Source organism: Gopherus evgoodei, chromosome 8 (genome assembly GCF_007399415.2).
Source record: "Gopherus evgoodei ecotype Sinaloan lineage chromosome 8, rGopEvg1_v1.p, whole genome shotgun sequence".
Lineage (NCBI taxonomy): Eukaryota > Metazoa > Chordata > Testudines > Testudinidae > Gopherus > Gopherus evgoodei.
The window spans coordinates 51,516,710-51,541,916 of record NC_044329.1 but is presented as its reverse complement, the minus strand read 5'-3'; the positions used below and the strand labels follow the sequence as shown (position 1 = coordinate 51,541,916).

At 46.1% G+C, this 25,207-nt stretch overlaps 1 protein-coding gene across 1 annotated transcript in view; it reads right to left on the bottom strand.

The window, feature by feature from the left end:
- RABGAP1L (RAB GTPase activating protein 1 like) overlaps positions 1–25,207 on the bottom strand; it is a 570,078-nt gene that overhangs the window by 242,841 nt on the left and 302,030 nt on the right. The window contains 1 exon segment of the mRNA XM_030571947.1: positions 391–504. Coding sequence (XP_030427807.1) covers positions 391–504 — 114 coding nt within the window.

Below are 25,207 nucleotides of genomic sequence, written 5' to 3'. Positions count from 1 at the left end.
AGGGAGGCTCTTTGCTACTGTCACTGCCGAACTGACTCTGGAGGCTCATACTGCCCTGGCAGCTCTCTACTGCAGACCAAGTGACAAAACTCAATTGCCCTGTGCCTCTACAGCAACACACCTGTGAGACTGTACTGCCCATCAGCAAAGCTGACTTGAGACAGTAATATTCCCACAGTCTCACTTGAGGAGATACAGAATATGAAGTTACAAGATCTACTTTAGTAGGTCTAATCCTGAGGAACACTGAAATCACATCTCTAATTCAAAAAAAGTTTTAAGATCTAACTGACCACTGATTTGAACCAGACCAAAGTTACAAGGGAATAAAATCACAGCAAAATCTCAAACAACCTTTTTTTTTTTTTTAACAGAAAAAACTGACCATACCTTACATATCTTGTACAGTGATTCCTGCCCGTCTCCTCCTGTGTCTTTGAAATAGTCATGTGCTGGAAATGTTCGATGAATGTCTCGTGTAATGACGCTCTCCTGGACAGAATCCTAGTGAGAGAAAAAAAATACTATTAGCAGTTACAGTATAATTAAATATGCAGAATGTAAAACTATATCTGCAGTCAACATGGATGCATCACATAACTGCCTTACTGACTCGTCCCCCAAAAATGCACTTAAAAAAGATTCCACTCCTATAACCAGTTGACAGCTGCTTTAGTAAGAGCAACGTGGCAAGTTTTTCTTCCTCCAGGCTTAAGGTCCAAAAAGCTTAAACTCTGATAGCACTTTAAGGAAATGGTTAGTCATTTAATTGTAGCTGCTTTTTCCCTGGAAATGATGCGTGCTATATCCCTCCGAATATCAAGAAAACAGAATCAGACTGCCTTGAGCAATCTTACAGATGCATTTCTTCAAAACATAGCAAGTCAATAGCAAAACAGTGCTAATTACAAATTAAAACTAGTAGTTTGAACCTGGCTGTTTGAAAATACTTAAAATTGATCATTAATGCTCTCAAGAGAAAAAAAAGCAGAAAATGTTATTATACTAGAATCCATAATGACCACACACAACTATTCATCCTGCCTCTCTCAAAACAGAAAAAAGGAAGGATTAAGTGATTGTCAGACAAGTCCATACTTTCCCTTGCTACCCATACCTCTTTAATTCAGCTAAATTTTCATGCTGGCTAGTAATTAGATCTGTCTGTCTGTGTGCAAAAGGAAGGAGACTGCTTGGAAAGCTATGTGTCTGTCAAAAAACATCCAAATTATTGCAAATCAATCCTGAGAAAATTCTACTAGCATACATCAAGCAGAGATGCCAACCTGGTTCTGAAACTTTTAGGGATGTTTGTGAAAATAATTAGGAAGGAATTGGGGAGCTTGCTTGGATCTCTCTCTTCCCTCTTCCTGCAGAAACTGGGAACTCTCCCTCTCTCCATAGGCACCGACTTCCCCTTAGCCAGGTGGGTGCTTGACACCCCCCCGGCCACGCCCCTTCCCTGCCTCTTCCCACCCCTGCATCGCCATCTCCCCGTCCCCATTCCACTCCTTCCCCCAAGTCCTCACTCTGCCCTGCCTCTTCTTCACCTCCTCCCCTAAGCACGCCACATCCTGCTCCTCCCCCTCCCTCCCAGGAAGTCCAAAGCACCGCCAAACATCCGTTAGGCAGAGGGAAGCGTGGGGGGAGGGGGTAGGAGTGAGGACGCAGCATGTTCGGGGGGAGAAGGTGGTGAGGAGGGGGTGAAGGAAGCTTGGCTGCCGGTGTGTGCTAAGCACCTGCTAATTTTTTCCCGTGGGTGCTCCAGCCCTGGAGCACCCACAGATTCGGCGCATCTTGTTCCTGTCTATGCCCATGGGCTGTGAGATAACCAGGCCCTTTGCACCCTACCCCTAAACATGAAGAAAGGAAGGAATAGCCCTAGGTAAGCTGCTCTCCTATGCCACTATGGCTCTTAAATACCTTGGCCAGTCCCAGGCGTGGACTGCCTTCCTGGGATGATACTCATCTTCTCATTCTTCTGTTGTGTTCCCCTCTTTCCTCTGCCACTGCAACCTCCTCCTCCCCTGGCTTCTCTCCTCTAGACTGTGCAGTGAGTGTCTGATAGCAGGCAAGCTGCAGAGACTTCAGTCGGGTTTGGGGTGCTGGATTCATCACCGAAGCCACAGGCTGCATGTTGTGCTCTATCTGCCCTGTGTGGACCTTGCTGGCACACTCCAGGTGCCTAGAGGGTACTAACATAGTCCAGCAAGCCCATACAGTGCAAGCAAAATGCAACATATAGCCTGGGACTTGGGCAATGAATCCAGTAGCACCAGCACATTCAAAATCACTGTGGCTTGCCTCCTATCAGAGCCACACTATGCAGTCTGCGTATTGCCAGAGGGGTGGTGGAGAAGAATGCCCTCCCCTGTGCTACAGCATTATTTGCTGTGTTTGTCAGATCCCCATGGTGGTGAGTGAGACATACACACTTACAACATTAGTAGATTTGCTCCTGAATTAATAATTTCATAATTACATATAAAAATCAGGAGGATTGTGGAAAATTAGGAAGGGTTGGCATCTCTGTACCAAGGAGCACTAACCAAGCATTGGTGTTATAGTTACAATAACAGGAGAACCTAAACCTCCTTCTATCCTAACAACAGCATACTGGGTCACACCAAAGGTCCATCTAGCCCAGTATCTTGTCTTTCGACAGTGGCCAATGCCAGGTGCCCAGGAGGAATGAACAGAACAGGTAATCATCAAGTGAACCATCCCCTGCCGTCCAGTCTCAGATTCTGACAAACAGAATCTAGGGCCACCATCCATGCCAATCCTGGCTAATAGCCATTGATGGACCAATCCTCCATAAATTTATCTAGTTCTTTTTTGAACCCTCTTATAGTCTTGGCCTTCACAACATCCTCTGGCAAGGAGTTCCACAAGTTGACTTGTTTATTTAAACGTACTGCCTATTAATTTCATTTGGTGACCCTAGTTCTTATGTTATGAGAAGGAGTAAATAACACTTCCTTATTTATGTTCTCCATACTCATCATTATTTTATAGACCTCTATTATATCCCCACTTAGTCGTCTCTTTTCCAAGCAGAAAAGTCCCAATCTTATTAATCTCTCCTCATATGGAAGCAGTTCCATACCACTAATCATTTTTGTTGCCCTTTTCCAATTACAGTATATCTTTTTTGAGATGAGGCGACCACATCTCCATGCAGTATTCATGATGTGGGCTTACCAAGGATTTATATAGAGGGAATACAATATTTTCTGTCTTATCTATCCCTTTCCTAATGATTCTCAACATTCTGTTATCTTTTTTTGACTGCTGCTGCACACTAAGTGGATGTTTTCAGAGAAGTATCCACAATGACTCCAAGATCTCTTTCTTGAGTGGTAACCGCTAATTTAGACCCCATCATTTTATATGAATAGTTGGGATTATGTTTTCCAATGTGCATTACTTTGCATTTATCAACATTGAACTTCATCTGCCATTTTGTTGCCTAGTCACCCAGTTTTGTTAGATCCCTTGTAACTCTGCGCAGTCTCCTTTGGACTTAACTATCTTGAGTAGTTTTGTATCATCTGCAAATTTTGCCACCTCACTGTTTACTCCTTTTTCTGGATTATTTATGAATATGTTGAATAGTACTGGTCCCAGTACAGACCCCTTGGGGACACCACTTATTTACCTATCACCATTCTGAAAACTGACCATTTATTCCTAACATTTATTTCTTATCTTTAACCAGTTACCAGTCCATGAGAGGATCTTCCTTCTTATCCCAGGACAGCTTACTTTTCTTAAGAGCCTTTGGTGAGGGACCTTGTCAAAGGCTTTCTGAAAATATAAGTATACTATATCTACTGGATCACCCTAGTCCACATGCTTATTGATCCTTTCAAAGAATTCTAGTAGATTGGTGAGGCATGATTTCCCTTTACAAAAAACATGTTGACACTTCCCCAACAAATTATGTTCATCTATGTGTCTGACAATTCTGTTCTTTACAATAGTTTCAACCAGTTTGCCTGGTACTGAAGTCAGGCTTACTGGCTTGTAATTGCCGGGATCACCTCTGGAGCCCTTTTTAAAAACTGGCATCACATTATCTATCCTCCAGTTATCTGGTATAGAAGCTGATTTAAATGATAGGTTAGTAATCACAGTTGTTTGTTCTGCAATTTCTCATTTGAGTCCCTTCAGAACTCTTAGGTGAATACCATCTGATCCTGGTGACTTATTACTGTTTAATTTATCAATTTGTTCCAAAACCTCCTCTAATGACACCTCAGTCTGGGACAGTTCCTCAGATTCAACATCTAAAAAGAATGGCTCAGGTTTGGGAATCTCCCTCACATCCTCAGCCATGAAGACCGATGCAAAGAATTCATTTAGTTTCTCTACAATGGCCTTATCGTCCTTGAGTGCTCCTTCAGCATCTCAATCATCCAGTGGGCCACTCATTGTTTAGCAGGCTTCCTGCTTTCTGGTGTACTTACAATTTTTTTTGCTATTACTTTTTGAGTCTTTGCTAGCTGATCTTCACGTTCTTTTTTGCCCTTTCAAATTATATTTTTACACTTCACTTGCCAGAGTTCATACTCCTTCTTATTTTCCTCACTAGGATTTAACTTCCACTTTTTAAAGGATACCTTTTGCCTCTCACTGCTTCTTTTACTTTGTTGTTTAGCCACTGTGGTACTTTTTGGTTTTCTTACTAAGTTTTTTAATTTGGGATATACATTTAAGTTGATCCTCTCTTATGGGTGTCTTTAAAAAGTTTCCATGTAGCTTGCAGGAATTTCATTTTGGCACTGTACCTTTTAATTTCTGTTTAACTAACTTCCTTATTTTTGCCAAGTATAAGAGGAGTAGCCCTGTTAGTCTGTATCCACAAAAAATACGAGGAGTCTGGTGGCACCTTAAAGACTAATAGATTTATTTGGGCATAAACTTTTGTGAATAAAAAACCTCACTTCTGCATCTGAAAAAGTGGGATTTTTTAACCCAAGAAAGCTTATGCCCAAATAAATCTGTTAGTCTTTAAGGTGCCATCGGACTGCTTGTTGTTCCTCGTTTTTGTGTAGTTCCCTTTTCTGAAATTAAATGCTACCATGGTAGGCTGCTGTAGTGTTTTCCCCACCACAGGGATGTTACATTTAATTAGATTATGGTCACTATTACCAAGCAGTCCAGCTACATTCACCTCTTGGACCTGACCCTGTGCTCCATTTAGGACTAAATCAAGAATTGCCTCTCCTCTTGTGGGCTCCAGGACTAGTTGCTCCAAGAAGCAGTGATTTAAGGTATCAAGAAACTTTATCTTTGCATTCAGTCCTGAGGTAACGTACCCCGTCAATATGGGGATAGTTGAAATCCCCCATTATTACTGAGTTTTTTTATTTTTTTAGCCTCTCTAAGCTCCCTGAGCATTTTGCAGTCACTATCACCATTCTAGTCAAGTGATCAGTAGTATATCCCTACTGCTATATTCTTATTATCCAAGCGTGATTTACTATCCATAGAAATTCTATGGTACAGTTTGGTTCATTTAAGATTTTTATTTGATTTGATTCTACACTTTCTTTCACATACAGTGCCAGTCCCCGGCACCCCCTGCACGACCAGTTCTTCCTTCCGATATATTTTGTACCTTGGTATTACTGTGTCCCATTGATTATTCTCATTCCACCAAGTTTCTGTGATGCTTCAATATCCTCATTTAATATGAGGCACTCTAGTTCTCCCATCTTATTATTTAGACTTCTAGCATTTGTATATAAGCACTTAAAACTTGTCACTTTTTAGCTGCCTGCCATTACATGATACAATTGAATGGGATTCTTTTTCATTTGACTGCTTCTCATCAGATCCTACCTGTATTTTATCATCTTCCCTCCTCTCTCCTTGCTAGGATATAGAGAATCTCTATTAATAGATTCTCCCCATGGGATGTGTCTGTCCGAATCACATGCTACTCCACATCTGTTGGCCTTCCCCCAGGCCTGAGTTTAAAAGCTGCTCTATGACTTTTTTCATTTTAAGAGCGAGCAATCTGGTTCCATTTAGGTTTAGGTGGAGCCCATCCTTCTTCTATAGGTTCCCACTTTCCCTAAAGTTTCTCCAGTTTCTAATAAATCTAAATTTCTCCTCCCTACACCATCATCTCATCCACGCACTGAGACCCTGCAGTTCTGCCTGTCTAATTGGCCTTGCGCATTGAACTGGAAGCATTTTAGAGAATGCTACCAGGGAGGTCTTGGACTTCAATCTCTTACTGAGCAGCCTAAATTTGGCCTCCAGGACCTCTCTCCTATCCTTCCCTATGTCACTGGTACCTACATATACCATGACTAGTGGCTCCTCTACAGCACCACACATAAGTCTATTGAGATGTCTGGAGAGGAACGTAGCAAACAAGTCACCATGTGGTTCTCCCAGTCATCACAAACCCACCGGTCTATGTTTCTAATGATCGAATCCCCCATAACTATTACTTATCTCTTCCAACAAAGTGGAGTTCCCTCCCCCAGAGAGGTATGCTCAGTGTGAGAGGATACTACTGTGACGAACTGGGAATGTTCTTAATATTTTCTCTGAATACTGTGTGGGGGCCTCAGTTCCTGGCTGACCCTCTGTCACCTAGCAATTAATGGCCAGGCCCTTCCCCCCCTGCAAGGGGATGCTAAAGGTGTGGGAGACAAAGAGATCAGGTGACCTCTTGGCCCGGGAAAGAGACAAAGCCAAGAGAGGAGTGGCTGAAGGGGGTTTTTCAGTCTGGAGCTGGCTGGGGACAAGGACTGAAGTGCAGACGTGGGTGTCTAGCTCACTGCCCCCCAGAACGGACCTGGCCAAGGGGTCCGGTTTGCGGAAGCTACAAGCTCTGTTTTAGACTGTGTTCCTGTCATTGAATAAAACTCTGACTGAGAGTCACGTCTGACTGCGAAGTGGGGGTGCCAGACCCTGTGGCTTCCCCAGGACCCCGCTGGGGCGGGCTCGCTGTGGGAAGCGCACGGAGGGGCAGAGGATGCTGCATGCTCCAAGGAGAGACCCAGGAGATGAAGACGTGTGAGCTGCTAGCCCTGAAAAAGTCTGCTCCAAGGGAGAGGAGGCTCCCCAAAGTCCTGACTGGCTTTGTGGGGAGCAGTTCCAGAGCATCGCCCAAAGACTGCGTGACAACTGGTGGTAGAGGTGGGATGTACTGCACCCTGTGAATGGCGCTGCTTGCAGTAAGTGACTGGGGAGCACTAAAACAAAAGAGGGATAATGAGGACCAGGCGTGCTGAAGGCTCAAAGAGGGACGGTTTCAGGGGGCTGTTAACCTCTGGGAGTCTGTGACCAGCGAGAAGGACTGTTGGAGTAACAGGGTCCCCTTGAGGACTGCAGAAAGCAGTCTCAGGGGCGGAGGAGCTTGCTGCTCGACCCTGGGAGAGAGAAGGATTTTTGCAGTAGCAGGGTTCCCTGGAGATTGCAGGAGCAGTCCCAGGGGCGGAGGAGTCTGCAGCTTGACCCTGGCAAAGAGGTGGTGATCACGAGAAAGGCTGGCACACCAGGGGTTCTTCCTGGAAACCATGGAGGAGCCAAGAGCACATAGGTCTGTGAGTCCAGAGCAACTTGGGAATGGTGAAGTGATGGCCTATCACCATCTCCTTAAGAAAGACATTGTGATCCTGTGCACAAAGAGAGGGTTACGCATTGGGAAGTTCACCAAGACACAGTTAATCGTGCAGCTGGAGGAGGAGGACCGCTCTGAGGAGCAGATTCCTGACCCATATGGGGCTACAAGAGGATCTGGGAGCAGCTGGAGCAGCAGCCACGCATCCCCGAGAGTCTGGTTCCCAACCAGACGAGGGTTTTCACGATCGGATTCTCCATCAGGGGATCAGAGACGGCTGGGATTGGAGCAGAGCCTGAGAGAGCGAGAGGACCGTGAGAGAGAGCAAGAGCCTGAGGAAAAGCTGCAGGAGAAGCAACAGCAGCATGGACTGGCGATGGTGGAGCGGAGAGGCATAGGGGGTTTCCCAGGGGTCACTGGCGAGACCCTGGGACAGAGAGAACTGTGATGGTGCAGCCGCAGATGCTGAGGGGCTGTGGGACCTGGGTGAAGGAACCCGGGGTGAAGCCTCTTGCCCTGCCTATGGCCTGGATCCCTGTGCAGACCCAGGAGGGGTTGGGCTAGTCAGTAGTTGGGGTTCTCCAGGATACTGGCTGTGAGATCCTGTTGTGGGGTGACTGTCTCTTTGGGACAGGATCCAGGCCCTGTTCCTGTAACGGCCAAGGATTTGAATTTAAATCCAGGGAACCAATCTGGTAAGATGGAAATGGTCAGTGAAAATGCAAATGACCCTGGCTGGCAGGGGGGAGGGGCTGCTGGGCTCAGGATATCTGCCTACCTGTAACCAGCCCCCTGGGGCTGAATAGGACAAAGGGATGTTTCCCGCCCCCCTGCACACCGGAGCTGACGCTGGCTCTGATGCTGTGACCAGAGCAGAGAGCTCGCTGCCTGCCCCCACTGGGACAGCAAGGACAGCGCTGAGCAGTGGAAGCTGGGACCCCAGCTGAGTGGGGGGACACCCAGGCAGGGCAGGTCGGCTGCCAACCAGGTTTGCCTGGTCCAGACGTGCTGCTGGGAAGTGATTACACAGCAGGGAGGGAGCTACCAGGGACAGGGCTCAGGGGGGCTGTGACCCCAGGCCCAGCCAGCGGGAGGGAGCAGGTCCCACTCCCTTCCCCAGCAGCTGAATTCCAGACCAAGCTGCAGAAGGATCCCTCTTTGGAGAAGCTGAGGGAACTTGCTGACCATCATGCTGCAAACCCGTTTGGGGAAGGCTGCAGGGACAGAGTCCTGCAGGAGAAGGGATTCCTCTACCGGGAATGGGCTCCCCAAGGGGAAGTAGAACGGGGGGAAATTGGGAGGCAGCTGGTGGTGCCCCAGGAATCCACAGGGTTCTTACCTTTCGAGCTGCCAGATGAGAGGAAAGTGAGGGGACCCCTGGATCTGAAAAGGGAGGATTGGAAGGAGAAGGGGGAAGACCCCCTGGGTGATCTCTTCCCTGAGGTGGGAGCCAATCTCCCCATCAGGTGTTCCCCATTCAGAATCACTGGGAGAGCAGCCCAGAACCTGGAGAGCGAGGTCAAGGACATGTTGGCTTTAGATGTGATCCAGCCGTTCAACAGCCCATGGCCCTCACCCGTGGGGCTGGTCCCCAAGGGAGACAGGATGATCTGGTTTAGTGGGGACCATCAGAAGCTTAAAGCCATCATGGTGTCCTGTGCCTACCCCATGCCTAGGCCTGGGGAGATTCTAGACAAGCTGAGGGGGATGGAGAACTTGGCCCTGGCATACACTGATAACGTGTGCATCTTTAGCCAGACCTGGGTGTCCCAGGTGAATAGTGTGCAGGGCTGCCTCAAGAAGGTGGGACTGACAGTAAAAGCTGGAAAGTGTAAGGTGGGGATGGCAGAGGTGTTGTATCTGGGCCACAAGGTGAGGAGCAGCTGCCCTAGCCCAGAGCTGGCCAAGGCCAAGATGGGGGCTCTTAACCAGGAGAGCCCGAATCGCAGACCAGAGCGCTGGGAAAAGACCCAATTCCAGTTTGAACCCCAGGGCTATTGGGGTGGCAAAAGGGTACAGTCACATAAACCTTCCCACATGCAGCCTGCGAGTGCCATCAAGCACACTCGACCTAAGGGAGGGCGCAAACTGGAATGTCCTGGTGTAACTCACACCAAGGAATGGGAGAGATGCTGGGATATCCATGGGAACGTCAGTGGGTTCGAACTTCCCCAGGTCACTGGCTGAAGTGACCTCGCTCAGTTTGGTCTAGAAGCGAGGAGAGATGTGACAAACTGGGAATGTTCCTAATGTTTTCTCTGAATACTGTGTGGGGGCCTCAGTTCCTGGCTGACCCTCTGTCACCTAGCAACTAATGGCCAGGCCCTTCTCCCCCCCCGCAAGAGGATGCTAAAGGTGTGGGAGACAAAGAGATCAGATGACCTCCTGGCCCGAGAAAGAGACAAAGCCTGGAGAGGAGGGACTGGAGGGGGTTTTCAGTCTGGAGCTGGCTGGGGACGAGGAGTGAAGTGCAGATGTGAGGGTCTGGCTCACTGCCCCCCAGAATGGATCCGACCAAGGGATCTGGTTCGCGGGAGCTACAAGCTCTGTTTTAGACTGTGTTCCTGTGATTGAATAAACCTCTGTTTTACTGGCTGGCTGAGAGTCACGTCTGACTGCGAAGTGGGGATGCCGGACCTTGTGGCTTCCCCAGGACCCCGCTGGGGCAGGCTCGCTGTGGGAAGCGCACAGAGGGGCAGAGGATGCTGAATGCTCCAAGGAGAGAACCAGGAGGTGAAGGCGTGTGAGCTTCTTGCCTTGAAAAAGTCTGCTCCAAGGGAGAGGAGGCTCCCCAAAGTCCTGACAGGCTTTGTGGGGAGCAGTTCCAGAGCATCGCCCAGGGACTCCGTGACAACTACAACATCATCTGGAAGGAGGGTCCCAACTATGTGATCCAGTTGGATGGTCTCCTTCCCTGAGACTTTCATCCTCCTCAATAGCACAAAGGCTGTCAGACCGGGGGTGGGACTGTTCTACTGTGTCCCGGAAAGTCTCATCTGTGTCCTGGAAAGCCTCATCTATGTATGTCTCTGTCTCCCGTAGTTCATCCAGTTCAGCCACTCTGGCCTGCAAAGCCCATACACTGTCTCTGAAAGCCAAGAGCTCCTTGTACCGAATGAACACACATGCCACCTGCCCATAGGGCAGGTAATCATACATGCTACATTGAGTGTAATAAACAGGATAGTCCCCACTCTGTTGATGGACTTCTGCCTGTATTCTCTTTTTACTCCTGCGGCTCAATCCTTTGTTGATGCTTTGTTTTTATCAGAGGGTATTTTGGCCTTAAGTTTAAAGAATGTTAAAGTGCATCTAGCTCCCCCTCACACTTTCCTCTGAACTCCCTCGCAAAACTCCTCTGCATCCGACCACATGCATCCGACGAAGTGGGTATTCACCCATGAAAGCTCATGCTCCAATACGTCTGTTAGTCTATAAGGTGTCACAAGACTCTTTGCTGCTTTTACAGACCCAGACTAACATGGCTATCCCTCTGATACAAAACTCCCCTGGCTGCTTAGGAGTAGGCTTTTTAAAGCCCTGGTCTTCCTGAGTAGCCCCGCCCCCTGGTTAACAGTTGATGGGTGCTAAAGGGTTTAGGTATCAGAGCCTCATTAAGAAGCTCTCAGCCTTGCCTAGCAGGCCACTAGGCTCAGCACATGGACCTCTCAAAAAACAGATCACAGAGTTTATTTCAGTCAGGCGGCATGCACACCACAAACAGACAACAATTTTACCCCAAGGGTCATGTAATCACTCCTCCTTCACCTGGGGAACTCGCTTGCAAAACTCTTGTTAGCTGCTCATGGCTGCTCAGAGCAGGCTTTTTAAAGCTCTGGTCTTCCTGAGTAGGTCCACCTCCTGGTTAAGGGTTGATGGGTGCTAAAGGGCCTAGGTATCAAAGCCTCCTTAAGAAGTGCTCAGCCTTGCCTACCAGGCCACGAGGCTCAGCACACAGTACCCCCCAACAAACAGACCACACGGTATATTTCAGTCAAGCAGCAAGTACACCACAAATACAAACACACACACTACAGACAACAAATCACTACATTATACAACACTATCAGTCACCTTAGATTTAAACTTGTTCCTTGGAGATTTGGGGTGCAGGGGAGGGAGGGGGGAGTGGAATGTCCTGCTCTAGGTAAAATGTGGAACCCTGGCATGTTACACAGAATGAACTGGAAGAGCGTTCCTTTAAAGGACATTTACTATAAAAATAAAACATCTGTGTTCACTTTACAGAGGCTTCTAAACTCCTGTCCTAAACTGGGCTAGGAACAGAGTTCATGATCCTCAGCCATCAACACAAAGCATCCCTAAATTCAGTACATCCAGCTGCCAGAAAATCTCCTGTTTACAGCAGGGGTCTCAAACACACGGCCATGGAGTTACTTCCTGTGGCCCACCATAGGCGCCGACTCCACCGGCAGCCAAGCTCCCCTTCTGCTGTGCTGCCCCTCCCACTTCCGAGCGTGCCATGTCCCCACTCCTCTGCCTACCTTCCAGCGTTTATGACTTTTGGGGTGGGGGAGGAGAAGTGGGGACACGGTGCACTCAGGGGAGGAGGTGGAGAAGAGGTGGGGCCTGGGCAGGGATTTGGGGAAGGGATTGGAATAGGGACAGGGAGGGGACGGAGTTGGGGTGGGGACTTTGGGGAAGGGGTTGGAATGGGGCGGGGGAGGGGTGGAGCCTCTTGAATTAGATGAGCAGTCTGAGGTATGAAAGTCAGCATGTATGATTCTTTGCTGTGAGTAGTTGGGAAAAATGTTTGTTAAAAAGTGGCAATGTATTTTGTATGAATAGGTATTTTAAGAAGTTCCTGCCATTATGGCCATGTTGATAGACTGTTAGGGTATGTCTACACTACCAGCCGGATCGGCGGGTAGTGACTGAACTATCGGGGATCGATATATTTCATCTCATCTAGATGTGATACATTGATCCCTGAACGCGCTCCCTGTCAACTCCAGAACTCCACCAGGGTCAGAGGCAGAAGCGGGGTCGACGGGGGAGCGGCAGCCGTTGATCCCGCGCCGCGAGGACGCGAAGTAAGTCAATCTAAGTCGATCTAAGATACGTTGACTTCAGCTACGCTATTCTTGTAGCTGAAGTTGTGTATCTTTGATGCATCTCCACCCAGTGTAGACCAAGCCTTAGTGTAGATCATCAGCAGTGTTACTGACCACATAAGGAACAGTTACAGGTGTTTATATTTTATTAAAAATCCTCTTCGTATTACAGTTTAAAAAAAGTTACTACATTGACTTTTAATAACATCCTATATTTACTCTTCATTTTATCCATTTCTGACTATACTTTTGTAGCGTGTATGAAAGGTTCAGTGATGTGGCCCTCAGGCCAATGTACTAGTCCTCATGTGGCCCTTGTGGTGATTTGAGTTTGAGACCCTTGGTTTAGGGGGATCATTGAATCTTAGAGCATTGTAAGAGAACTGTGCCACTCCACCATACAGCTGCCAGTGTAGGGGTACGATCCCTTAAAACAGTAATAGCCTGTTGGGGCCATTTCCAGCTGGTGCATGTTCGAACATGCTTCAGACTGCTATAATCTGCACCTAGGGATTGGAAAAGTGCCAACCCATAGCAGGATTAGAGAACAAAAAGGAACCTCTCTACCCAGCTGAGCTGAACACTCTTCAGCTGCAGCTGAAAGACAGACGCAGATGGTACTTTGTATAAATGAAATCTAAGCTTATACTGGCTTCTAACACTATTGCACTGAGCAGTGCAGACATGGCCAAAATTTCTTTAAAACCATGTTCTAGTTCAGTTCCCTACTCACCTCTGCTCTCATTTCCTTTTTATGACCTCCTAATCCTCACTCCCAACTGCTTCTTCACCTCCTTTTCCTATTCTGAGATTCACTCCTTCCTCCAAGCTCCACTTTCCCTATGGAACACTCTCTCCTCTCTTACACAACCAGCTCTCCCTCTCTTCTCTTGGAAATCACTCCTTAAAACTCACTTCTTCCATGATTCCTTCCCATACTAGACTCCTCACCAATGATTCCTAATTCTCAGTTGCCTGAACACCTGTTTTGCCTTTGTTTAACTGTAACTCTTCAGCGCAGGGGCTTTGATCTATTCTCTATTTTATAAAAAGCATCTTGTTTGCTAATCTATGCTAAGTATTCCTAGGGTACCTATCACTGTGTTAACTGATCACGCTACATAAATAAATAACAAAACAGCGACAAAACTATAGTTAATAAACACAGTTTCTCAACAAGGTTCTCATCCTGGTGTGAATGTCTAGCCCCCTTTTCCAAATGAGTATTTTCCTAGGTATAGCTCTCAAACCATGCAAGGGAATAAATTCTTAGGCACGACTGAGTTAGGGTGACCAGATAGCAAGTGTGAAAAATCAGAACACTTTTTTCAAGGGTAGGTGGGGATGTAAAAGGGATATCTAAGACAAAGCTCCTAATATCAGGATGTTTGGTCACCCTACACTAAGGTGACCAGATGTCTCAATTTTATTGGGACAGTCCCGATATTTGGGGCTTTTTTCTTATATAGACACCTATTACCCACCTATTGCCCCCCACCCCATCCCAATTTTTCACACTTGCTATCAGATGTCCTGATTTTATAGGGACAGTCCCGATATTTCAGGGGTTTTTTTTAGACAGGTGCCTATTATGCCCCACCCCGTCCCGATTTTTCACACTTGTTATCTGGTCACACTACCCTACTCTGCCCTAGACTGAGTTAGGACAAACTCTCTAAATAAACTGCAGCCCTTCTCTTCTCCCTCACTCAGTTTGAGTCTTTCAGTTTTGTTACATAGTTATGTAATCCCTTTAATGGAAGTTTAGGTCAAGAGGTAGAACATTTTCACTAAAATAGCTCATTGACAAGAGCTGCTTATCCTTTTCTGGTTAGTGAATAAACAATAGGTCCAGTATGTAGTCCTAGGATAACAGGTCAAATAGTAATTCACTTCAACAATTACTGTAGCAATCAAACCACACTATTGCTCTATTGAGGAAGAAATTTAATGAATGCATTTCAACATTTAAAAGCTCCCCCTGAAAAAGAACTGTTACTGTTCTGTAACTGGCATTCTTCGAGATGTGTATTCCACAATAGGTGTGCGTGCTCACCATGTGCACCAGTGCCAGAAGTTCAGTACCCATATGGAGGGGAGCACCGCTGCAACCCCTGGAGTGGAGCCTCTGTATCACGCTATAAAGAGAGCTGTGCACTCCCCCCACCCTCGGTTCCTTCCTGCCAGACAACTCCAACAGAGGGGAAGGAGGGCGGGATACACCTGAGCAACACATCTCAAAGAACGGTAGTTAAGGAACAGGTAACTGTCCTTTCTTCTTCAAGTGATTGCTCATGTGTATTCCACAGTAGGTGACTCCAAGCTATATCTGATGGAGGTGGGTAGGAGTTTGAGGGTTTCCGGGACAGAGTACCGCCATACCAAACCTGGGGTCATCCTGTGTTTGGGAGATGATAGCATAATGAGAAGAAAAGGTGTGGACAGAGGACCACATGGCAGCTCTACGTATATCCTGGATAGGCACGTGAGCTACGTAAGTGGCCAACGAGGCCTGAGCTCTCATAGACTGCACCTTAACCATAGGTGGCGGGGGAACCCCTGCCAGGTCATAACACATGAGTATGCACGAGGTGATCCAGCGGGAAAGGCGCTGGGTGGAAATTGGTTGCCTCCTCATACGTTCGGCCGACACAACAAACAGCTGCGAGGATTTCTGGAACAGCCTGGTACGGTCCAAGCAAAAGGTCAATGCCCTACGCACATCTAGCATGTAGGCGGCATTCCTCATTGGAGGAATGGGGCTTACGACAGAGTACTGGTAGGAAGATGTCCTGATCCACATAGAAGGCGGAGACCACCTTCGAGACAAAAGCAGGGTGTAGGCGAAGCTGGACCTTATCCTTGTGGAAGACCATATATGGGGGTTTCGAGGTCAAGACCCTAAACTCTGAGACACGACAAGCTGATGTGATAGCAACAAGGAATGCTACCTTCCATGACAGGTGGGACCATGAGCACATGGCCAAAGGTTCAAAGGGAGGACATGTGAGGCGGGATAACACTAGGTTTAGATCCCATTGCGGGACAGAGGGCCTGGCATATGGAAATGAACAATCTAGGCTCTTTAAAAAGTGTGAGGTCATATGGTGGGAAAAGATCGAGAGGTCCTGTACCGGGGGATGGAAAGCCAATATAGCCACCATATGCACCCTGACGGAGGTGGGCACTAGCCCTTGGGTCCTAAGGGACAGGAGCTAATCAAGAATGAGTTGGAGCAATGCGGACGATGGGGAGGTTCCCCGCTTCCCCGCCCATCTAGAAAACCTAGACCATTTGGTTAGGTATGTCTGTCGTGTGGACAGCTTTCTGCTTTCCAACAGAACTCATTTGACATTCTCAGAACACCTCCCTGCCTCCTCATCTAACCATGGAGCAACCACGCTGTCAGGTGAAGCATGGCCAGGTTGGGGTGGAGGAGGCATCCCCCTTCCTGAGAGAGGAGATCCGGGCGAAGCGGCAGCTTCTGCAGGGGGGCCGCTAAGAGTTGCAGAAGGGTCCCATACCAGTGTTGACGGGTCCAATCCGGGACTATGAGGATGACTCACGTCCTGTCTGCTTTTACTTTCTGCAGGACTTTGCCTATCAGGGTGAGCGGTGGGAAGGTACAGAAAAGCTGGCCCGACCACCGAAGGAGGAAGGCGTCTGTGATCACCCCCCTTCCTGTTCCTCCCCTGGAGCTGAACTGTGGGCAGCGTCAATTCTGGTTGGTTGCAAAGAGGTCGACCTGGGGAGCTCCCCACTCTCAGAAGAGCTGCAGGACGACCTCCCAGTGGAGCGACCACTCGTGTTGGTGGGAAAAAATCCTGCTGAGGTGATTGGCTCACACATTGGGCACGCCAGATAAGTAGAAGGCTCTCAGGGAGATATCATGGGCTATACAGAACTCCCATAGGCTCAGGGCTTCCAGGCACAGGGCAGAAAAGCCTGTCTATTGATGTAATACATCGCAGCTGTATTGTCCGTGAGGACTCTGATCACCTTCCTGCGAAGGTGCACACTGAAAGCTATGCATGCCAAGCGTATCACCCTGAGCTCCCTGACGTTTATGTGTAGGGATAATTCCGACGCCGACCATCTCCCTTGGGTTTGAATGTCCTCTATATGGGCTCCCCAGCCCAGGTCCGAGGTATCCAACACTATATCTAGGGAGGGGGAGACTTCTCAAAAGAGGATCCCTTGTAGCATGTTGCACAGGAGGGACCGCCATTCCAGGGCAGCCACTACGTGGGGCGGAAACGAGACAACCTTGTCCAGCCCAACCCTGACCTGGGAATACTGGGAGGCTAACCAGAGCTGGAGGGACCTCATTCTCAGCCTGGCATGGCGTACCACAGACATGTATGCTGCCATGCAACCAAGGATCTGAAGGCACACCCTCGCTGTCGTCATGGGGAATGCCATGACTGAGGCGATGAGACCTTTGAGGGTCTAGAATCTGTCCTGGGGAAGAGAGGCTGTGGCCTCTAATGAGTCCAGTAGAGCCCCTATGAACTGTATGCATTGAACCGGAACTAATGTAGACTTGGCCTCGTTCACCAGTAGGCTCAGGTCTGTGCACGTGGACAGAAGTCGTCCCTCCTGGGCCTGTACCTGGGACCGAGAGTTGCCCCTGAGGAGCCAATGGTCCAGGTAAGGGAATATTTGTACTACTAAGGCTAACTAGAGAAGCTGCAGCAAAGAAGCAGCACGAAGTTCCGACTACCTTCACTGGCGGCAAAAAGGAACTGAGGGTGGGGGGAGTGCGCAGCTCCCCTCATAGCATGATATAGAGGCGCCACTCCAGGGGTCGCAGTGGTGCTCCCCACGTACGGGTACTGCTAAGGGAAAAACTTCCGGCACCGGTGCACTTGGTGAGCACACACACCTACTGTAGAATACACATGAGCAATCACTCGAAGAAGAACAGCTTTATTTTCTTCTACTCAAAAGAGAATGTCTCACATTGTAAACTTACATTAAACAACAGTGAATGCTTGGTCTATTTAAAAAAAATCACAGTACAGATGTTGAAGAAAAATTCCAGGATAGCACATAAGCTATTCTAATAACTATGTCCAGTTAGAAAGAAGTCAGTACCTCTGTATTTAAAAAAAATCCAAATCTTTAAAAGCTTATCAAATATTGGGCCAAAGTGTGGCTTTGCTAGCATGGCGGGGCGGTGGGGGGTCAAAGGAGCACACGGTGCCCCCTTGCACCCAGGTGCTAGCTACCTATACCATAGGTAGCAGCGCAGGCAGGAAAGCAGGCTCTCAAAGTTGCTATGTCCCCTCCCCATGCTGGTGGGATAGCAAGGTAGAGTCGAGGTCCCACTTCCTCCAAGACACCCAGAGACACAGCTAAACCAGCACATCAGGGACTATATGCCGTACTAGGTATAGAAATGATGCCATTTATTCCCTCCTCAGAGCAGCAGGGAGGCCAGGAGGAAGACTGTGACTCAGGGAGCCATAATCTCCATCTCAGGGCTACCCTGTATTCAGGGCAGATTGTAAACTCAAGATTTATCCCAGAATAAAGAAAAATTGTTCAAAATAAATTGGAAATCACCTTATTGACTATGTGCTGATGTAGGTCAACTGGGAGCCACTCATCACTAGAAGTCATGAGAAAGTAGAAGACTTTCAGAGCAGATGGAAGGTACATCATTCTCTTCCTACTTTTTTAAATATAAATTAACCAAATTTCAAATACTGTAACTTACAGCAGCAGTTTCACCCATGCTTTCCAATGCTGAACTAAAGGAAATTTTTGTGACCACTTATTTCTCAAGCAGGAAGGCCAGCAAAATGGTCTTCTTCTACATAAACACTAACACACTAATGCCGTTACACACAGAAAAGAAGAGTGAGCAGTTCTGCATGGCCAAAGGGGGATAACATACAAACACTTTTCAGGAAAAACTAGTACAGCATCAGACTGTATTATCTTTCCTGCTAAGCCTCCTCCATAAGGAGCAGTCATCAGCAATTGCTGCACCCAGATAAGTCCCTAACTGTGTAGCTCCCAGTGATCTCATGCTGGCAGAGATGAGGGAGGGTGTCAAGTGCCAGTACTAGAGCAGAAGAGGCATACATAGTTCAATCTCCTATAAATCCCTTGGACTACGCAGGGTTTCTAGGCAGGCTCCACAGTTAATTCCACAGAGAAAGCTGACCTACATTCCCAATGGACCAACGTGAAGGAATCTCTGTAAGTTTTTTGTGGAGTTTTTGATAACTTCTGTGGCTTTACCCCAGAGAAGACAATGTAGCCCTCTAAAATTGAGATACAGGAAACCTGTTAGGTCAAAGTCCTCCCAACTAGGGTCAAATTGAACCCTACAATGTACTTCTAGTGCCTTGTTCACTCTAGCTACAATATTTTCTAGTGCTTTTTCCAATGGAACTACAACCCAAATTTGTCTCAAGAATGCTGTCAGGGAATCTATTTTTTTTTCTTTATTGGTTCAGACATAGTGACAGTTCTAGAACATAACCAAAACATTTAAACATCATGTAAACAGTAAACAAGACTGAAAAGAAGATATTGCCTAACAATATGATAGTGTGACAAAATATCTAGAATGTGCCATAGATTGCTTTAATTTCCCTTTCAGCTACCTCTCCTACATACCAACCTAAATTAACACCCACCCATTCCCATACGCACTTCATATCAGTATCTTTCTAAAGAACAAGCTGCTTTTCCATATTAATACACTCATTTCTCCCATTCATTTTTTAGATGTACTTATACAAGAAAAGCACATGGATATTTTAAAGTAAGTTACAGGAAAGCTGCCAGACCCAGTTTTTTGTTGTTGTTCTATCTGGAAGAGAGTTCAGGTTCAGCTTCCATCTCCCCCCCCATCCTCACCCTTACTAAGAACAGAACATTTAATTAGGTATATAAGATTTAACAACATCGGGGGGGGGGGGGGGAAGAAGAGAGAGAGAATAAGATTTTCTGGCTGTATAAAGGCCCAAATTAAAATCCTTTTTTTACTGAGGGAGACCTAACAGGATTCAAAGTGGGATCACCCAGCAGTATTGAATGAGTGTTTCTAGAATAATTATAGGGAAGCAATTAGATAGTCCTAAAATAATCTGGGCCAAATGGCACAGGAATAAATTTATTCTCAAAAGACCACATGAGTCTGAAGTGTGATAAAACCTATGTTCCAACAAAAGCCATTATAGACTCTGTGACAATGGCCAGTGTAGGACAACATTGTAAAATGTACAAAAAGCACCTCGTTAAACTTTCCAGTTCACATGAGTTTAGTTTACAATTTTGCTACTAGGAGGATCACACTAACTATACTGCAGAGATCCGGGACATAAAGCAGTTTATGGTTATCGTAATTTGTACACAGCAGGTTTCTTTTATCGTTTTGAAAACAGTTACTTTCTTGTGAGAAAGAGAAAAGAAATTCTGATGATCTTGATTATATTTCATACAATGGCTTCTGTGCTGCCCACTCAGAGAAATGATTGGGGAAGAACTATTTTCATATATCCTCTATACAGCAGATTTATGAAAGTAAGATCCCAATGAACTTTCTGGCTATACTTTCCCAAAACAGATAAACATCATCTACATCATCATCTACGGCACTGACTGAACTAAGATCCTCCCTGGCACTGACAGTACCTTAAACTTTCACATGCTATTTCACATTGTTAAAGTGTTGCTATTATCAACAGACTTGTTTTAAAATATGAGCCTTAGTATACAAAACTACGTGGTTATTTTATAATTATAGTTATTTAAATTAGCTCCATATTTGGGATCCATGGCAACCTCACCTTTAGTTTTAGGTTGGAGGCAGGTCTACTCTGAAGTGCCACTGCTACGTGCACTTGGAGAATCCTCTAATCACACCTACAATAGCAGATCCAATTTGCACAATAGACATAGAAATGTCAGAATTTTTGGTTACATTCATCTTGCTGGGGATGGAAGGAGCATTTTTCTCTGCAAGTTTAATCAATCATTTTTAAATTACGTGAATACTGAAGCAGGTAAGACAGTCAAATAAATTATGTTAGGTATAAGTTTCCAATGTTGCACTACAAAACACAACCTTCATTGGAGATTGTCTAAGATAGTGGTGCCCAAACTTTTCCTGTTGTGCACAACAGAATCTGTCTGCACCCTCTCTCCATTACTGCACAGCCAAGGCTTCCTCAGCAGCAGAAATTGGGCTGAAGATGGAGCTGAGGGTGGGAGGAAAATGGGGATGGGGAAGGAGCTGCTATTAAAGGCAGAGCTGGCCTGGAGTTGGAGTGGAGCTGCAGATGGATCTGGGCTGATGGTAGAGCGGGGGTGGATGTGTGATGCTCCCTTCCCGCCCCCCCGGGGTGGGGGAAGGCTGGCTTATGCCCCCCCACATGCCCCTCCAAACGTTTAGGGGGTACATCCCACAGTTTGAGGACCACTGGTCTAAGACATAGCAAGAAGATGAATCAGAGGACTGGAGTATAATAGGCAGCATCCAGACTCCACAATATCTACCATACAAAGACTAAAGCAAAATAGACCCCAGAACATTAAAAAAAAAATTGCAATACAACTATAACCAAGCACTTTCTAATGCTAGGACAGGGAAATCATTTACCCTATCAAAAAATACCATAAGCACAGGCACCGAGGACAGTGGTCAAGTAACAAGTAACATGGAAGACAGGGGTTATGTGGTTTGGTTTTGTTTTTTAGTTACCATACAACAAGAATGGGTCTGCGACCCAATTTACATAAAGGAAACATTAAACTAAAGAAATATTCCTAGCGCTTACATGTGAGAGATCCTGGTGTGGCTTAGCACCTCAGTTCAATCAACAGCTCCTTTTGGAGGTAATGAATTATCTCCCTACATATCTCAGGTTTATGACTTGTTAACGCTTTATATGTCAGTGGTAGAGCTGGAAACAGAAACTCAAGGTTCTTTATTTACCATCTGGTATCCTTGCCAGAGGATCACTCTTTTTCCCAGGCAAGATGTATATATGAGATATAATTGCACACAATCTCCACACATGGCAGTGATATCCATACGATAAACTGCAGAGCCTTATGATAAATTAAAATGAATATATACAATGGGCAAGACCCTCAACTCTGCTCCGGCCCATTTATGCCAGATAAAAGGGTTGCAGTTGTATAAAGAGGCCCTAAAAGCCTGGATTTGGTTGTCAGAGAAATACCCTGGTGCAGACACTGTGAAGCCTCTTAGACCATCTTACAAGCTTTGGCACACAGGATGTGCCAAGATCGGAGAATGCAGCACCATGGACATTCTGAACAATGCAGCAATCCTCAGGGCAGGCCAGAAGGCTGCTGCAACTTCTGACAGGCTCTTGGGGCTTACTAAGTTACCAGGGGCTTTCTAGCCCCCGAAGCAGCACAGGGTCAAGAAGGCACAATATCATATTAGTATCTTCCTCCCCTGCTCTTACTGGACTGTGAGTTCTGTGCAGTGCCTCTTAGAGGTGAGTACAAAACCATATCAAATATTTATTTATATTATTATTATAGGTGGTCTGGTAGCACCATCTTTTATTAAGGTTGCCTGACATATCCCATTTTAAGTCCTTGTTTTTAGTTGCTTATAACTTTGCCAAACTAACTATTTAGGCTGAAATTTTCCATGCTATTTGTCTGCCTCCAGCTGGATTTTTTTTTAGAAAATGTCAGCCAAAACGGTTCAGCCATTTCTGAGAATGAGGCTAGAGAAAAAAACATGTTTTTGCCCATGTTAAAAAATTCTGGTGACCTTTTCTTTGAAAAGCTGCAAGCCCCCAAGGTTTGGATCAGGGACTTGAAATCTCCCAGGGGCGTGTAGCTTTTACCACCCATGTGAAAATCTGTCCAAATTTGTCCACGTTATAAGTCTTTGAAAAAATCAGTTTACAGCTGCTGAGCAGAAACGTGCTAGAGCTTTGCAGATAAAAGCACTGAATATTCCATCTTCACTGAGCATGCTCCAACCTGGTGCAGAACAGTACTTTCCCTGCAATTGCTGCTAATGGGCTGCTGCGAACTGGGCTGGGCCCAGGCATCATAACCGAGAGTAGCAAGCGGCCTCTCCTAGTGACCTTGCTGCTGGCAGAGCCCAACCAGTGGGCAGGAGGAAGGGGCCTGACTCTAATACAGAGGGGATAAGAGGTAGACTGAAGAGGGGGCACCAAACTGGCACAAGGAATTGAAGGATGGGAGGAAATACGACTGGGACTGAGAGTTGGGGGAGACAAAATGGGGTGGGTGGAGCAAGGGAAGAGAGGGACTTGCTAGGCAGGGAGATTCAAACTGGAAGCTGGGTAGGGGGAGAAGATTGATAGATTTTAAGGCAAGAAGGAACCATTATATCATTTACTCTAACATCAAGGCACTGGGACTGGCTGAGACTGGGACTGGGAGCAAGGGAAGGAAATGGGGGGGGGGGAAGAGACTGGGATCAGACGAGGAGCCAGCAAGAGAGAATGGGACTGGATGAGCAAGAAGATTGGGAACCATTAGGGGAGAGAGGGGTGAAGGGAACACAGATTTTATGAGGAGCCAGGGTGCAGGGGTAGAACTGGGATAGGCTGGGCAAAGAGACTGTGACAAAGAACCAGGGGAACAAAAGGAGGAAGAGACTGGACAAGGAGGAAGAATAGGCCTTGGAGCCAGCAGAGAGAGAGAATGTTGGCCGGGGAAGGGGTGACTGGAGGCCAAATAGAAAGAAGAGAGACAAAATGTATGAAGAGTAGTAGTTGGGGAACTGGGACTGACTGGGCAAGAAGACTTGGGTCAGAGACCTGGAAAGGCCCTAGAACATATAGGCATGGAGACAGAGTGGGAGCAGGAGATTGAGAGAAATAGATTGGAGGGGATGAGGCAGAAAGGTTCACACTTGCAGGGAACTGGCAGAAGAATCTGTGCCCACTGGAGAACATTCCTCCAGGACCTGGAATGAAACCCATGAATTCTGAATCTCCTCATTCCTCTGCTGTCTACAAATATTTGTGAAACTCAATGGCAAAATGTCAATACCCCTCTAATGCTGTTCCAAATAAAGAATGACAACCTGCTACTGCTATCAGTTATTCCATTAGCTCAGGTGTTAAAGGCCCAAGTTGTGGAGCTAAAGGTTCTGACCCTGCTGACAACCTACATGTCAGTATGAACCCACATGATGAAATTTTTGGTTTTTCAGTTTGCTGATTTAAAAACCTAGGCTATGTTAAAAATTAGGTTAAAAAAACATATTACAGTTGCAAAGTCACACACTCAAAAGTTTGGAAATGCCAGGATTAAGGTTGCCTGTACCTCTGAAAGTCTCTAATTACATGATCATGCACTTTTTTTATTTTTTTAAACACAGGACCCCCACACACACACACTTCATTCAGTGTGCATAATGGATGGCCTTACTTAATGAACGATATACTTTATGAAGTAAAGTCGATGTGACAAATTGCACAGGCATGTATTTTAACCATACACCTATGCCAGTTTCACCTATCCACTAATCTATCTGCCTGGGACCTATTCTAACACTCCAGTTAAGTAACTTCAAACAACTGATATTTATTTGTGAAATTACCCCAGCAATGTTTCCTTCCTTCTGGCCCTCACAACCACAGCTTCTGGAGGCCCAGGAAAAGCAAGATTCAGTCCTGGACCAAAGACCAGATTTCTCTATATAAAAACATAATACATTCGAAGTCTGATATCTCATGCTCCTGCAGGGCTAGAAATGGAAGCTTTACATCTTTGAAAAGGGAATTCCTAGATTTTCATTGGTGCTCATTACTTGTTTCCAGTTCTGGAAGGTCCAGAGATATTGATCTTTGAAGTGGACATTTTCAGACATTAAAAGGCTACTTTAGGACACTTTCAGAAGATTTTATGGTTCCCTCTGAGCCCCACAGAGTTGAGCAAGAGTAACTAAGGCATCTGGCTTTACAGGCTCAAGAATATGAAAAATTATCTCAACATATTTTGTTAAAATTCTCTAAAATATTTGTAAAATGTGACACACAAACACTATATGAAGATGTGGTGTAGTATAAAGGTTTGTCAGCACTGGTTTGGGATGACAATATGTCTTTGCCACTTGTGATTATTATGGCTTTCCCAAACTCGTGCCTCAGTAAAGCTTTACATTACACAGTCTCAGTCCCTTTCCTCTCCTCATTCTCCACATTTTTATGTAAAAATATATAAAATTGACCCAGCGTGAACATAATCCCACACAATCCCAGGTTCACGATCAACTATTTTAAAAATTCAGTAGTCTTTTAAAATATCTCATATTAGAATTTGTAAGTCACATGCTACAGTTTTGTGTATTGAGTGAAAGATTTTTATAAGATTTTTTTGTGTAGTTCAGTTCAGCTCCTTTCCATAAATAGACCATCTCTCAATTATCATCATCTTTTATTCATCTGGGAGTATAAAATGCACCGATCAAACAGTACTAATTAAAAAAGAGACAGGAATTGAGAAAAAGCAGAAGGGGATATTCCTGGGAGGCTTTTTAAACAGAGTTAGATATCAA